We start from the raw sequence: 16,757 nt of genomic DNA on the forward strand, positions 1-16,757 counted from the left end.
TTTCAGAAAAAGATATATATTGACATTGTAAATAATTCATAATGATGAATGCAGGCATATATTGACATAAAAAAAAAATTATGTTTGAAATTATATAAGTTGTAAATAAGGGTAGACTAAATACTTTAGGGCATACAGCTTTGTTGTACTTTCTTTCTTCTTTTTCCTTTGATTTAAAATGTGGGAATCAGCAGTCTTGAGTCATTAGAGAACTATCGTTTTAGTACATGTACTTCATTTTCAATGCTGAAAAAACCTAGTGATCAGGGATAAATAGTGTCATTCAGAAACCTTGAATACAGATTTTTGTCACTCAGTTGACTAACACCACTCCTCTATCTCAAGTTATAAAGAAATGAAAATGGCTGTGGATAGGACATATATGTAGAATGCACCCAACTTCCATCCCAAGGGTTGCATTTAGATGGACACCATCTGGCAAGAGAAAGAGAGGAAGACCAAAAGAAACATGGAGAAGATCTGTGGAGAAAGAGATGGGAAAACAGCTGGACACGAGCCTAAGGACAAATCCAGAGATGGACACAGGACAGGCCAGCATGGAAGTCTGTGGTGACTGCAATATATGCTAATCAGCACGAAGAGGATTAAAGGTGCATGGACAAAGATTTGAAGTTAATATTTTCTGTATAATATCATGACTTATATATTTTAATAGCATTTCACACAAAAATATATTAAAAATTTTATTTCATCTTAAATTTATTGAAACGTCAAATTTTTGGATGGGTCTGATTGGCACATCCTTGCACTCTCACAAATTTTATGTTTATTCTCAATACTAGGAAAAGTGGCAATCTTGTTGTGTATTAATGAAAACTAGTGCTTATTGTAACGGGGACCGTTACAGATGTTCCCCAAACCCTCCCCAGCTCCCTTTTGGTGCCATATTCCCTGTAAGCTTCATTAAATAAGACAAACTCTAAACATTTGAGACTTTAACAACGTTTACCCAGAAGTTTACCAAGTTCATTCAGATTTAAGCATTGCATGCGTGCGCATGTAAATGCATGTGCGTGATGACCATATCATATTGTCTACACAATCTATATATTTTAATATGCTAAATATTAAAGTATTTAATCCAAAAGTATACAAAAAAAAAAAAACGCTCATTCAAGTGTATTTTTGATTTTACCCATTTTACGAGCATGCAATGCATACATGAACATGGTGATCATACCTTCTTGTAGAAGTCTATTACATCTATCTATGTTCTAAATCCCACCCAGTTTGGTTGAAAATCAAGGGAGTTATAGCTGTTTAAAGTTTCAGCCAATCAGATTGCAGCGCACGTACACGCACATGTATGCATGTATGCATGTGCATAGTGACCATGCTTTCTTGTAGAAGTCCATTATATATATCTTTGTTCCAAATCCCATCCTGTTTGGTTGAAAACAAAGGGAGTTATAGCTGTTTAAAGTTTCAGCCAATCAGATTGCAGCGCACGTACACGCACGTGTATGCTTGTGCATGTTGACCATACCTTCTAGTAGAAGTTCATCATATCTATCTATGTTCCAAATTCCTGTTTGGTTGAAAACCAAGGGAGTTATAGCTATTTAAAGTTTCAGCCAATCAGATTGCAGCGCACGTGCATGCACGTGTTTTCATGATAATTGCTATATATATCATGTTGTAGGATATCTTAATGCATGGCTATGTTCAAAATTTCAAAAGGATTTCGTCAAAAAACAAGAAAGATATAGAGACTTTAGTTTCAGCCAATCAGAGCGAAGCGCACGTGCATGCGCGTGAGATCTTGCTATTTTGACATGCCATATTGTCTATGGCTCGAATATATCCTTATATTATGAGTTTCAAAGCATTTCATTAAAAATGTGAAAAGTTTGCCAATATCAATTAAATCGGTCATTTCAAGTGTTGCACGTGAGCGCTCTTGCAAGCACGTGCGCGCAAAATGACCTTTGTTCGGCAAATCTACATAACATGTCTACTGACCCTAAAAACATTTTACCTTAGTCAGATGTGTAGTTTACAAGATCACTCAAGTACAAAATTTTCCCAGGAAGAAAAATAATAATAACTAGTGCTAATTGTAACGGGGACCGTTACAGATGTTCCCCAAACGCTCCCCGACTCCCTTTTGGTTCCATATTCCCTGTAAGTTCATTAAATAGGACAAAATCTATGCATTTTTGACTTTAACAACGCCAATTTCATTCAAATTTTAGCATTGCAGGCGTGCGCATGTGAATGCATGTGCGTAATGACCATATCATCTTGTCTACACAATCTATATATTTTGATATACTAAATACATGTATTAAAGTATTTAATCCAAAAGTATTTTAAAAAAAAAACGCTCATTCAAGTGTATTTTTAATTTTACCCATTTCACGTGCACGCACGTGCATACATGAGCATGGTGACCATACCTTCTTGTAGATGTCCGTTACATCTATCTATGTTCTAAATCCCACACCATTTGGTTGAAAACCAAGGGAGTTATAGCTGTTTAAAGTTTCAGCCAATCAGATTGCAGCGCACGTACATGCACGTGTATGCATGTGCATGGTGACCATATTTTCTTGCAGTATACCAGTATATCTATCTATGTTCCAAATCCCATCCTGTTTGGTTGAAAATCAAAGGAGTTATAGCTATTCAAATTTTAAGCCAATCAGATTGCAGCGCACGTGCATGCACGTGTTTTCATGATAATTGCTATATATCATGTTGTAGGATATTCTAATGCATGGCTATTTTTAAATTTTCAAAGAATTTCGTCAAAAAACAAGAAAGATATTGAGACTTTACTTTCAGCCAATCAGAGCAAAGCGCACGTGCATGCGCGTGAGATCTTGCTATTTTGACCATGTCATATTGTCTATGCTACTAATATATCCTTATATTATAAGTTTCAAAGCATTTCATCAAAAATTTAAAAAGTTATGCCTATATCAATTAAATCGGTCATTTCACATGTTGCACATGCACGCTCTTGCAAGCACGTGCGCGTAAAATGACCTTCGTTCCGCAAATCTACATAACATGTCTACTGACCCTAAAAACATTTCACCTTAGTCGGATGTATAGTTTACGAGATCATTCCCGGACAAAAAAGTACCCAGGAAGAAGAAGAAGAAGAAAAATAATAATAATAAGAAACAGAGTAAAAACAATATGTTCCCCAACTTCGTTTGGGGAACATAATAATAACTAGAGGTACTGTGAGCAATGAGCTCACTAAATGATACCCCCCGCCTCCCATATGGTTATAACTGGTGAAAAAGTCCATGTTTTCCTGTGGCCGGGAAACTCAAAATATGTGTCGGATCAAAAAGTAAAATAGGAGGTGCACAATGGCAATATGTAATAAAGATTCTGTGAAAGTTTCATCAAATTTCATTCAGTGGTATTAGAGGAGTTGCGGATAAGAGATGGGTACCCCAAAGCGTAACAGACGGACAGACGGACGGACGGACGGACGGACGGACGGAAATCCCGATCACTATATACCCTCCTGCTTTTCAAGCGGGGGGTATAAAAAATTCTGGAGGCTTGACCAGCAATAATGGACCAAGTTATATTTTACAAAAGCAATGAAACTTTTATTAAATATCATTTCATTTTTTTAACAATTACAGGACAATTTAGAATCAACTTTCTTAAAACCGTATGAAAACGTAAATTTAACAGCTGCCTCAGTTGTCATAGGTTTTCGACCAGGAAATGAAATGTCATCGTTTAATCTGATGGTAAGCACTTGATGTTGGTGGTTTAGTATCTTTCGACATTTCACTTGAACTACATTTTTTGTGAGTATACTTAGCTTAAATAAGTACTGGGAGGCTTATCTCCTATCTGTGTTTCTAGCACTATGAAGCAATAGATGAGAAAAAGATTTCACTAATTTGAGTACTGATGTATTACTTTTTACCGTAGCTCCTTTTTTCTTGTAAGAGCCATGTCTAGCTACCTATCCGTGGAATGTAACATCCCAAACTGCTGTCGTCAGATTTACCTTTCTTTACCAAATGTCGTCGGGGTAGGAAATGTTGATTTTTCCTCATGCAATGTTGCTGACAAAGACGGCGGTATCAGCGAAACAACAGTGTATTTCCAAGGAAACAAGTCGTCTGCGACATTTCTGACTAGTCGTTGTTGTGGTGGAGTGATGAATGTGTATTTAGGTAACGTATATTCTTCCAGTACTTTTGTTTGATGTTACTGTAAATACGTGTTCATGTTTTGAGCATTATTATACCCCCCGCTTGAAAAGCGGGAGGGTTTATAGTAATCGTTAATTCCGTCCGTCCGTCCGTCCGTCTGTTACGCTTTGGGGAACCCATCTCTTATCCGCAACTCCTCTCATACCACTGAATAAAATTTAATGAAACTTTCACAGAATCTTTATTACATATTGCCATTGTGCACCTCCTATTTTACTTTTTGATCTGACACATATTTTGGGTTTTCCGGCCACACCAAACATGGACTTTGCCATAATAACTATATGGAGGCGGGGGTATCATTTAGTGAGCTCATCGCTTACAATACCTCTAGTTTGTATTTGCATTTATATGTACAAATGGACAAAAACAACATCATGTTTTAAAGAATTTACTTTTTGTTCTTTTAAAGATACTATTCAGAAAAATTTCCTGTCAGCAGATCATGTATCGAAAGCATCACTTAATGCATTCTTGACGAAGACAGCAACCTTTGAAGTAACATCCAAAGGGAATATTCCAGAGGTCGGAGACGTGCAGTACGGCCATTGGAGTTTTATTGCAGCCCGGAGGACCGGGCTGCTCTATACATATAAGTTTAAGTGTTGGTGTATGGGGATTGGGGTGGGAGTAGTTATTTAGAATCAAAGGTTTTCTAAACATTGAAAAGATTGTTAATCAGAATGTTCTTTCCGTTTATAAATTACGAGATACATAACATTTTTACTTCCATAAAGTGAATCTGTAAAAATATATACGTTTTTCATATTTGATATATAAAGTTGCTTATCATTTACTATCGAAAAAACGACAGGTCCCTTTTTTTAGAACATCGAATTTTACTTCTCGGATAAAAACGAACTCTGCACAGTTCGTGTTTTATATTCTAAAATTGAAAATTAGTACATTTTTAAATATAGGTAATACGTGTGTCTAACTTCAATTTATATGTTATGCAGACAACATTTACTTGAGGAATTGATCAAGTTTAAAATGGTATCGTTTTGATTGATTTTTATCCGACTACAAGTTTTTAAAATATTCGCAACTATCGTCTCCATCAGTTAGACGCATGCCTTTTCACACATATCGAAGCGGTTTGATGATCAAGACTCATTTTCATTGTTAACTTTATATATTTCCCGGGCGACAATTGATGGTTACATCAATGTTTTCTTGTTGTTACTGTCATAATGATCTGTATGGCACTGCTTAGTGTCATCTGTGTCGGTTCTCTCCTATACAGGCGTCATAGGTGTGTTAAATACCTTTGCATCATCAGATGAATAGTGTTAAGAACCTCTTACATCAGAAAAAATCTGTTACATACATTATGAATCCTAAGTTATATAGTGTTAAGTATCTTTTATTAAGATAAATGTATTCAGAATTATTTTGTAAATACATATGAAGGGAACTTTTACTGCCTTGCTTTTGAGCTAGCTTTTCTAGTGATGCGATAGAGTCTCCCTCTATTTTAGGCAAATTAACAGCGAGCATGTATAAACCTTGGACGGGGACCGCTCCACATAACATAAATATCAATTGAACAGTGTCTTTTGCATCCATATCATCAGTTTCAAAATGTCCAATACCGTCTGTACGTTTATTATATACTAACAAAAATTAGAAAATCCAGGTATTATAGTCTCAATTTCATTGTATTTTCAGAATAGCAAAATGTACAGTTAAAGAAGAGGTATGGTTGTTAATATTTGACACTTAATATTTGATAGATTTAATATTATTCTGATGATAACCAGACAGCATTTTATTTTAATCTAGAGGCTTTATTTTTAGCCCAGCATATTCAAATACACGTTCAAATTATACAAAAACAATTTTTTAAATCTTTGTAGAAAATTTGAAATTTAAGTTTTTATAATAATTTAGTTTCCAGATAGTACTTATCACTCAGCTAAACAAGACTCACAAATGTCCGAAACATCAAGGATTGCATTAACAAATACTGTGAAGGATAACTATTTCGTATCAGAAAAAGGAGATAATTTCGACAGTGATTTATCAGCAAACATAAATTCTGCATTAAATGGTGGTGAAAGAAAAATGTCAGGAAATATTCTTACATCGGAATATATGGATATCGTTTATGAAACATCTGAAGTAAATTGTAGAAAAATTCCCGATAATGACCTTAAATGTGACTATGTCTACAATACTCTACATGACACCATGGTCGCTACAAGTGATGTTGCAAATACTAGTAATTACAGTCATCTTAATTAGTGACTTTAATAAAGTGTATAGTCACTTAAACGTTGATAGATGAATTTGGTGGTGTGTATAATAGGATAACTTTACTTACAAACGTGTTAAAAACTTGAATAGATGGCGTAGAACATTTACTAGAATATACAGGCATGTCATTTTAATGCATGAATTGCATAATGTATGATGATAATGAATTTCGATAACCAGGTTTTAATGTCTTTTTTTAATAAAGCAATACAAATTAGTAAAATTACAAACATGAACCTTCACATATTGTAATCAACCAGGTCTTATGTCCGTCTCTTTAGAAATTTGGTATTCTATTCCTATGAAAATTTATTTACAATATTAATTTAAAGTTTTTCAAAAGTTGTTTATCATCATCTCCAAAAATTTATGCATAACATAAAAATAACTTTTGTTATAAATCAAGTAAATATGTTGGAATGCATTGAATACATTAAGTTTTTTTTTTACCGGAAATTTCCATGTACATGTAAATAAATGTACACAAAATTGATCAAAAAGAAGCAAGAAGAATCCTCACTCTAGGATTTAAGTGATGATTTGTTGTTTAAAATGGGTACTACTTATCTCTTTAAAAAATATCCCAAAACAATGTTCAAAAACCATTCTGGTCGATTTCCAATAACAGTGAGCAGATGCATTAAAATGAATTACTTCGCAAAGAACATGATGATTATTTAATTTGAAATGACACCATTTTATAAATGATATAAAAGGTTTTATAAAGCAGGACACAACTAAATAATTAAACAAAATCATTCAATGAAAAAAAAATCATATTCAGACAAATTAAAACAATCATTGAAATCCATCATACGTATCCCAATAAAACAACGTAAATTCTTAAATATATGCGTGGAATTAATTATCGCATAAATTCGCGAGAAGAACGACTCGCAAAATAAAAGTACTTGCTTTTATTTTTATGGATCTGAAATCAATGATAAATCTCTTGATAAACCCTTCTTTATTCCTGCGATTTGACGGTGAAGAGACTTTTCGCAATAACAAGTATTCGCGAAAAATAAGACCATGAGATTTTTTTTAATGAATCAAATACATTAAAGAAGGAAATTATTACTTTAATGAAATGAGTTTCAGCAGAGTAAGTGTGAAATATGGAGATTATGAACAGTAATCAAGTGAAAAATGTGAAAAAAAAACCTGCACAATATCCAATTCAAGATCAAAAGTCCATAAAAACATACAAATTAGGAGCCGAGCAAACACAGACCTCCAGAACAACATCAGAGGTGGAACCAGGTGCTATGAACGAGTGAGCATCCCCTGCTGAAAAACCTTTAAAAAAACACGGGCAAAATCAAGTAAAGTAAGGATTGACCTCCAATACAAAGGTTCGATCAGATGCCATAGATGAATTAGCATCAGCTATCAACCGGTCACACCAGCCGAGTGAAACTTGACTTGATTATTGAAAAGTTTAAGTAATCACATTTCTTATAAAGTTTTATTGTTTAATTAACATATTAACATAATTAATTCAAAAATCTCTACATGAGCAGCTGCAGTTAAATCCCTGGTATATAATCATTAATGATGGTTGTTTTTCCTTCATGTGTTGACTAGATGTATTTCTTTGAAGTTAAAATGAAAGTTACACCGAGCCTAACACTTTGTATTAAATATGGAGAGATAGAAAATCGTTGATAAACATAATTACTTTAAAAATTTTATCGTTTACTTACCTCATTTATGTAGCAGTATACCATTATCATAAGCAATTCTGTCGCCTGAGTTTATGCCTTCCAGTTATTTTGACATCAAAGAGGATGCTATACATACGGACAATTTTAAATCGATTTTTTTTTATATATCGATATCGCCATCGTCCATGTCTCTTTAAAAGCCTTTCCGGAATCCAACGAATGACGGAAGCCGTAGCTCCACCAGATCGCAAACTGTGTAATCCATACGCCTTGATGTCATCAACAATTCCTGTGAACACTTCAATAAAAATCTGCCGAACCCTGGTATACGAAAGAGGTTTACCACAATCTCTATTCTCATTTAGAAACGGCACAAAGTACGTAATTCTGGGAATCGTCTGGAATGCCTGCTAATTTAAGATAAAATTCTAAATTACTGACCGGACACTAATCTGAACACATTTTAGCTATAACGACTCTAGTTCCGTCTCTGTATATATCCGTTTTGCTGGACTCAATACAGATTTCCACATGGTCACTAAAAAAGACACATCCGATCTTTAAATATTGATGAGCTCTTTTCTACGTAAAATCCTGAGAACGAAAGTAAACACATAAATATGGTTCGCTGATTATACAAATTGCTGCAATCAAACAATTTTACATACATTTTCCTCAACATATCAACTTGTATAGGTTCTTACTTTGATACTGGCTTGGATAAAGTCCGTTAAGATCCCTTTTAAATCTTTATCACAAAACGATTATCAGTTGGGGACGGACACCCAGCAATATCACGCGCCCATTTGATAGTGTAATATGCTTCAATAACAGTAGCAGGAGAATTGGCTTGTTGTTTTAAACACGCTAAATAAATTGAAATTTGTAAAACAGTCGAAGGAAAAAAATTAGTATCTTGAATTCCTTGTGAAATAGCCTATTTCTTGTACCTGAGGAAACGTCCACAATATTTTCGAGTGTAGCATCTGCACGAGATGACTTGATAAGGCAATTTTGTCGGCAAATTTAACAAATCTTTTCCAAATATTTGCTTTTTACATTTTCAATCTAACTTTATTTCAGTTTTTGTGATTATACTAATATATACCCAAAACGGGAATTTAATTACCAAAAAGGTATTTCTCAAAATTTAATCAACAAAATTTTTAAAACGACATCTATATTAATTTCCAAAAATTGATAACAATATCAAAGCCAAATGGCATATCCCGGTACACACACAATTTGCAAATGATCAACGATTGATCAACTTCAAACTATAATTTAAAAATTTCAATGCCGAAAACTTTACGCATAAAATACATCTAAATGACCTTTTCTTCGCTGTGCCATTTCCTGATCAGTGACCTTGTAAGATTAGTAAAAATATATGGTGCAGAGGTAAGATCAAAAGGTAAAACATTGAACTAAAAATAACGAGTAGTGCCATCAAAATTACAAGAAAATCCTAAAAATTTTCATGATCTGGGAAAATATCTATATGATGATATGCACTTGTGATATCAAAATAAAAACACCAGCTATTCTTATTTACATATAGCATATCTGTTCTTATATCATCGTATTTGACTGATTGTTTCAAGATATGTTTATTGACTTCCCTCAAATCTAAAATAAGTCTTCTTTTACCGACTGAATTCACTGAAACTGAAAGAAGATTAGTAACGAAAGGTACTTCATGCTCGACTGAGATCAAACCATTATCTAGTATTTCTTCAATTGCACCTCGTAAAGATTCGTCCTCATGTAAAGCAGAATTATTCTTCTTAGAAAATCTACCCTGTGGTAAAGAATGAAATGGAATTTTGTAACCAAATTCAATGGTATCAAGAATAAATTTGCATGTATCAATATTTTTCCAAAATTGAATCTGAGCTTTTAAACGACTGGTCCACGAAATGGCTGTCAGGGAAAGGGAAAATTGAACGGAGCTTAGCTCCTAGCAATAGAAGAGTAATTAGCTTTAGACTTTTGCTTATCGTTTTGTTTTTCTTTTTACTTTTTTCTCTCGCAAGATTTTGTTTTCAGCCTTATCAATATGATTTTCATCGTCAGAATCATCAGCAAGAGGGTTCGAAATGTTATTCTTGACTGAAGCATACATCGTGTTGTTTACCGTATCATCAATTTAGATAGAAAAGGCCTCTCAATACAGAATGTGTTTAAGGAGCATTTAAGGACAGAGGAAGTCTGTTCTCCTATTTATGGAAATTTCGTTAAAATAAGGCTTTACAACACTATTGAATATTTTAAATTTTATTTGATACGCATTCATTTTATGCTGAGAATGTTACAATTTTTACAATAGAGGATAACAATAATTAGCATTTGTCAACAGGTAAGTACCAGAATAAGCCGTCGACTGGACATACTTAAGTTTCAGGTACCAGCTATCTCGTTTTTTTTAAATGAAGTAGTTTTATTATCCAAGTCTATTATTTATGGGCTGTTCTCTGATCTACTTAATTCTCGAAGAATTTCATCGTGAAATAAAACAATTATATAGTCAATAATCTGTTCAAATGGAATCTATATCTACTCGAGAAGAATAAAAAATATTATCTCAAACTCCTCCAGATTCTTGGATGTTGAATAGCTTGAGCAGCAAATTGCCAATATGGTTAAAATGTAGCATTATATAAACGATACTAAGATAAAGTCTTTGTGTAACGTTTCTAATTTTTTTTAAATACAATGTTTCGTTATTTACTTTGCAGACTTAAGACAATATTGAGAAAATTACAAAAATTACAGTATTTTTCATTGATGTCTGACACTTATTTCAATGTAGTAAATTTGTCAGAAATTGTTCATAATGTTTAGAATATCGACGAAGAGGAGGAAAAAGATAACATATGAATATCCTAATTCTTGTGTAGCGTGCAGTTTATTTAATGTCAGTGATCCATTCTTTGAAACCGTGATTGGTATAAAAGACGAATGCAGACAGGAATATGAAAACCCACTATACGAACCTTTTACAAAAATAAGTGTCAACGGACAGTTTGAAAAGCAGTTTAATCAAACACGCTGTTGTGAAGGTTTTCAGACACTCATTTACAAAATTGGTAAAGTTTTGATATCTATATCTAAGCATGGATGGGATTTAGAATAATTAAGGTTAAACAATACCATGATTATTTTGAACAATCCAAATTAAGAATCTTTGGGCTCTACAATAATAATAATTAAAAATATATGAATTTTCATTCAAATCATATCAACTTTGCAAAGGTGTATAATGTTTTATTTGATCATTCTTAAAAGAAGATAACACGGATATGTTCTGACTTCATTTCCAGATACCACCACTGATCCGTCAACCTCAGTTGTTAAAGAAAACACCTCTTCAAATGATACCACAATTTTACCTAGTTCAACACCATTTCAGTCCATTGACACGGCTCTCTTGATTACAGTCGGAATTGTTGGAGTTATAGGCCTAGTTCTCTTTGTAATAATACTTTTGTGTGCCATAGTCGTAAAAAGTAAGAGGTGAGTTTCAAAGTTTAAACCTAATGACTTTAATCATTTAGAGTAAGAATGAAGAAAAATGAGACCCATGCACTCAAACACACTGTAGGTTTCTTCCTCATCTTGTATCCCTAAAAACTACATGTAAGCGAAAATAGTTTGATCACAACCGTTTATGGTGCATTTTTCTTCTTTATTTTATCTAGGAAATCAAAAACCATACATACTCCGCGACTCTAGAGCAGACGCTCTAACCACTCCACTCAGTCAAAACTAAAGATAACAGTAGTTATATAAGAGCTGTGTAGTATCGAAGGAGAAATGGCAATTTGATCAAATCCTTCCTTATCAAAGTAGCGAAATTTTAATTTTGAGAATCCCCCTTCTCCACAAGTCACATTGGAAGAATTTTGAGTTTGGACATTTTTTCGTTTTTACTTGTTAAGTGTTAACATTAAGGTAACAGTATACACTTATTTAATGACTAAAAGGTAAACAGTCAAAATGTTGTCCCGAGGTAGTGGGGGAGACCCGGAAAACTGTTGCCCGAGGCCGAAGGCCGAGGGCAACAGTTTCCCAGGTTTTTCCATTATCGAGGGACAACAGTTTGACTGTTTCCCGAGTTGTCATGAAATCAGTGTTTTATTACTTAACCTACTATATAATTAATTAAATTGGAATAAAAACACACAAACAATCAATAAAAAGTTTTCACAACTGTTTATTCACATGCTTGTCTATCAATTAGCTGAAAACATAATATAAAAATCAAATTAATATTTTTAATTTAAAGTAATACTTAATAAATTGATTGGTTGTGTGTTTTATTTAAATTTGATTAATTATAGAGCAGGTAAAAAGTGATGTCGTGATCATCAAAACGCATGAATATCACGATGACTCTTTAAACAGGCAACAGTTCATTCTGTGGCCTGGTCAACAGTTCACTGTTTTATGATTACGCAAAAACATATAGTAAACCGTGAAACAGTTCAAAATGCCTAATTATAATTTATATAGTAGGTTAGGTAATAATAATCTTTGTTTTCTGCCACCTCACCCATCTTAAAATGATGCAATGTACCTTCATAAGATAGATAAGGGTTTAACAAAACAAATTGATAAGAACATTTATTAAAAAAATTTTAGATTGGAGAATAAACCAAGGAAAGAGTTGCGATTCAGGTAATTTACATATTTCTTTTATTTTGATTATTTCTTTACAAGTTTAACTCACAAATATTATGTAAATATACTAGTATTCACATCCTCTGACGTTTCTCTCTTTTATGTCTTTTAAAAACGGATTGCAGTTATAAATTAATCAACAATTAAAAAGTTAGAACAATTTTAAAGCCAAATGTTTGAAATAATTTCTTTGGATATCTTACTTGAAAAAGACCATAATGGTAACCTAACAACCAAGATATATGATGAACGTGACGACTTTAACTTTTCTATCGTCAACTTCCCTTACTTATGCAGCAATATATCTTCGTCACCTGCATACGGAGTATATATATATATATATGAGTTGATTCGATACGCAAGAGCATGCTCTAGGTATGAACAATTTCTAAAGCGGGGTAAATCATTGACAAGCAAGTTGATGAAACCAGAATATCAGCAGTCTCGTTTAAAGTCATCATTTTGTAAGTTCTATTGTCGATATAATGACCTTGTAAGCAAATACAATTTATCATTGAGTCAAATGCTGACTGACGTTTTTCATACCAATTGTTAGTTCATTACTTATACACTGAATTGACAACGGATTTTCCCGTTATATCCTGATCATGACAATGAGCACACGGCGGGTGTGACCGGTCAGCAGGGGATGCTCACTCCTCCATGGCACCTGATCCCACCTCTGATGTTTCGGAGGTCTATGTTTGCTCTGCTCTTATTTGGTATTGTTTTATGGACTTTGAGATTGAATACTGTTCGTTATTTCCATATCCTTCCTTTAGAGGTAGACTCTTTCATCAATGGTACATGTGAATCTTGAGCAACTTACTTCTTGAACTCGTCATCTCATTTTTCATTCTTTTTCAGGCTTTATAAATAAGGAATTTATAACAAAAAAACCTCTTTTCGTAGCTGTGGGTGTTGAAGATCATGTTCGCCATGACATTTTAATCTGAAAATCGAAATAAAAAAAAAATGAAAATATGGAATACGAAGTGTCTGTTCTTTTATATTTTAGATACGGGACCGCTGTAGACGTTAAAAGACAGAGTGATCGTGTATATACACAGCTAGATGTACCTCTAGAAGGAACTGATCCAACTGAATACGTAGAACCAGAAGGAACTGATTCAGCAACTGAATACATAGAACCTGAAGGAGTTGATTCAGCATATGAATACGTAGAACCAGAGGGAACTGATCCAGTAACTAAATACGTAGAACCGATAACACAGACGAGGAGCAAAAATCAAAGACATTCAATTACATGTACCAACGAAACTCCTCAATACTGTGAAGTTATCGCCTGACATTTTTGAGAGCGATAGATGAAGATCCTAATTCTCAAGAACGCGTCATATTTGCTATATAGATAGGATTCTATGTAGAGATACTATTCTACAATAAGTTCCATATCGACTTTTTATATCTCAACATTTTCATACTTGTTTTTCGATTTTAAAAAAATTCAAACAATTTATATTAAAAATAATGAGTGAAAGGAATAGTTTAAATATTCATATGTTATGAATCCATCAATATAAAAAAAATATTTTCATTGAACTTTTGAAATGATAATTGTAAAAAATAACACTGTGACACTCAGTTGATTCAATACACAAGAGGATACTCTACGTATGAACATTTTCTACAACAAGGTAAGTAATTGAAAAAAAAGTTGATGAAACAAGAATATCAAAAACCTCGTTTAAAGTCATCATTTCGTAAGTTCTATGGTCGATAATGTGAACTTGTTTGCAAATACAATCTAGTATAAAGTTAAGTGATGACTTTGATTTCTATTCAATAAGAAGTTGTCTATAATCTGGTATTCACCATTGTAAAGAAATAAATTATGAACTCATTGATTTTCTTTAACCTTTGTAAAACGTATTATAATAAACAAATAAAACTTCCTGGGATTTCGGAAAAAATACAGTAATGCCTGTAGTGCGCAACAGTGTAAACAGGAGTGAGGATAAGGGTTTGGTAGATCATTTACAAGACTCAGCAATATATCCGTGTCCTTAAAAGTTTACTATATAGTGCATGCACTTAGTTTTGTGCATTTCCGTGCATATTGTAATATTAATATGAAGCAGGTGTGAAGACAAAAAGTAACCCCCGTAGAATATTGACCAGGGGTCATTTTTCTACATAGAAAAATGACCCGGGGTCAATATTCTACGACAAGTAGGGTCATTTTTCGACTGTAGAAAAACATTCCAGACCAGTAATTCTACGACTCCACACACGTTTAAAAATGACCCCATAGAAATATGACCCCATGCTTTTTTTACAATAAAACCTAATATCTGTGTCTCCTGATATTTTTTCATACTTTCAAATGTAGCAATGTAGCACGGGAAACTTTTTAATGTTCTTTAATCCTTCCAACATAAATTTATTGCATATATTAATAGTAGTATCGCAATCAATGTATCTGGTATTGATTTATTTTTGGCTTGCAGAATCCCAATGAATATCTAATAATCTAGTATTCATTGAGGATCATTAATTTATGATTAATATTTTTGTTTTTATGAATCAAAGGTTTTGTTCCGAAATTGACATAATATGTTTAGTTTCTGATAACCATAAACTGAATCTTTTTTACAAATCCAAGAAGCAAGAAAAGCAACGTAATTTAACTATATAAATTCAATTCCCATAGCTCTTAAATTATACTAACATATACATATGTATGCATTCTGCTTTAAAATACATTCTTTTTAACTTCATTATATAAGGTACTATAATTTTTCTTGTATCTAAGGGAAATACCATACACATCGAGAGCGTTCTTTAGTTATCAAAACTGGCAAAAATTTACATCTGAATGTATAATTATAGTTCAACCTTCAGAGATATCTATAAATTCATAAAAGAAACTTCCATTTTCAACACTTTTTAGCCCAGAGACACCTGACAAATGGTTGCTGTAACATCCTTTTTCCTCTGAGATTTTATAGACCCTAACTTTGCAAATACAAATGAACTCTTACTGTGTCATGCCAATACTTTGATATCTATTTAGTCCTAGCACATACCGTCCAAAGATTAATGCCAAAGTAAAAGTTTGGAATTTTTGTGTAAAAGTCTGTCAAACTCCAAAGTCAAGGTCAAAAGCTCAACATTGGTTGTACACAAAAAGGGTCATGTCACAAAAATACACCTGTGAAATACGAAAGCCATAGTCCCACCCAGTTTAAAGTTATGGGCAAGGTTCACGTTTTTGCGGACAAAGAGACAAACAGACAGACGGACTGAAAGGTAAAAAAACTGTATACCCCGAAACTTCGTATCCGGAGACAAACGTACAATATGTAAAATAACGACTTTTTCATAATCAAGCAATTGTTTTTTCTATTGGTAAAAAAGACTCCTAAAATCATCACATGTAAGTACATGTAGAACGAGGAAAACGATACTACATGTGCCAATTTTTGGAAAGACGAGCACTTCTATTTTATAGTTTTATGCTACAACCCCCATTTTGGTAAGGTTTCATTCACACTAGCAATACAGCTTTTGAGCTAACCACTTTTTGTTTTCCTTGGATCATAGGTCAGAGGCAATTTTATTTCGTACTTATCTTTGCAAATTAAACTAGATGCTGTCATGAGACAGTAATACCCGCACTAAGGTGTTTGCCTCTAAATACACACCTCTAACATATTGAGCTTTCCAAGAAAAAGGTCAAAATAATTCTATAATTTACACAGAACATGTATTCATAAATTGAGTATAAAAATACCCAGACCCGGTGACCATGTGACCTATGACTCAGAACCTCTTGTATGTATTTTTTATGCTTAACTCATTACCAGTCTGAAAAAAACTGTCTGAAAAAACAGAATTTAATTGAAGATGTAAAGAAGGTGTTGCAGAAACTTGCGATTATTCCCTATATATCGAGAAGGACATTTAA

At 33.2% G+C, this 16,757-nt stretch overlaps 2 protein-coding genes across 5 annotated transcripts in view; both read left to right on the forward strand.

Annotated features, from left to right (window-relative positions):
• Nucleotides 1-5,399: 5,399 nt before the first annotated feature.
• Nucleotides 5,400-6,590, forward strand: LOC134258712 (uncharacterized). Its single transcript, XM_062741253.1, has 3 exons — nucleotides 5,400-5,472; nucleotides 5,889-5,916; nucleotides 6,111-6,590. Exons 1-3 carry the CDS (start codon nucleotides 5,411-5,413, stop codon nucleotides 6,462-6,464), a joined length of 444 nt encoding a protein of 147 aa, XP_062597237.1. The 5' UTR covers nucleotides 5,400-5,410; the 3' UTR covers nucleotides 6,465-6,590.
• A 3,751-nt stretch (nucleotides 6,591-10,341) lies between these two features.
• Nucleotides 10,342-16,757, forward strand: part of LOC134258762 (uncharacterized) — a 35,512-nt gene continuing 29,096 nt past the window's right edge. For all 4 annotated transcript variants that reach the window (XM_062741347.1, XM_062741377.1, XM_062741382.1 and 1 more), the window contains exon 1: nucleotides 10,342-10,502. The gene's annotated coding sequence lies outside the window, so the exon portion shown is untranslated. The remainder of the gene's footprint in view (nucleotides 10,503-16,757) is intronic.

Source organism: Saccostrea cucullata, unplaced genomic scaffold, assembly GCF_032062105.1.
Source record: "Saccostrea cucullata isolate Sc308-1 unplaced genomic scaffold, CSIRO_AGI_Scuc_v1 ctg1691, whole genome shotgun sequence".
NCBI lineage: Eukaryota > Metazoa > Mollusca > Bivalvia > Ostreida > Ostreidae > Saccostrea > Saccostrea cuccullata.

Excerpts from the sequence above, each read along its gene's own strand:
- LOC134258712 (XM_062741253.1), top strand. The coding sequence starts at position 5,411 with ATGATCTGTATGGCACTGCTTAGTGTCATCTGTGTCGGTTCTCTCCTA. Across the intron at positions 5,473-5,888 it reads CTCCTATACAGGCGTCATAG|AATAGCAAAATGTACAGTTA; the intron begins GTGTGTTAAATA and ends TTGTATTTTCAG. Across the intron at positions 5,917-6,110 it reads AATGTACAGTTAAAGAAGAG|TTTCCAGATAGTACTTATCA; the intron begins GTATGGTTGTTA and ends ATAATAATTTAG.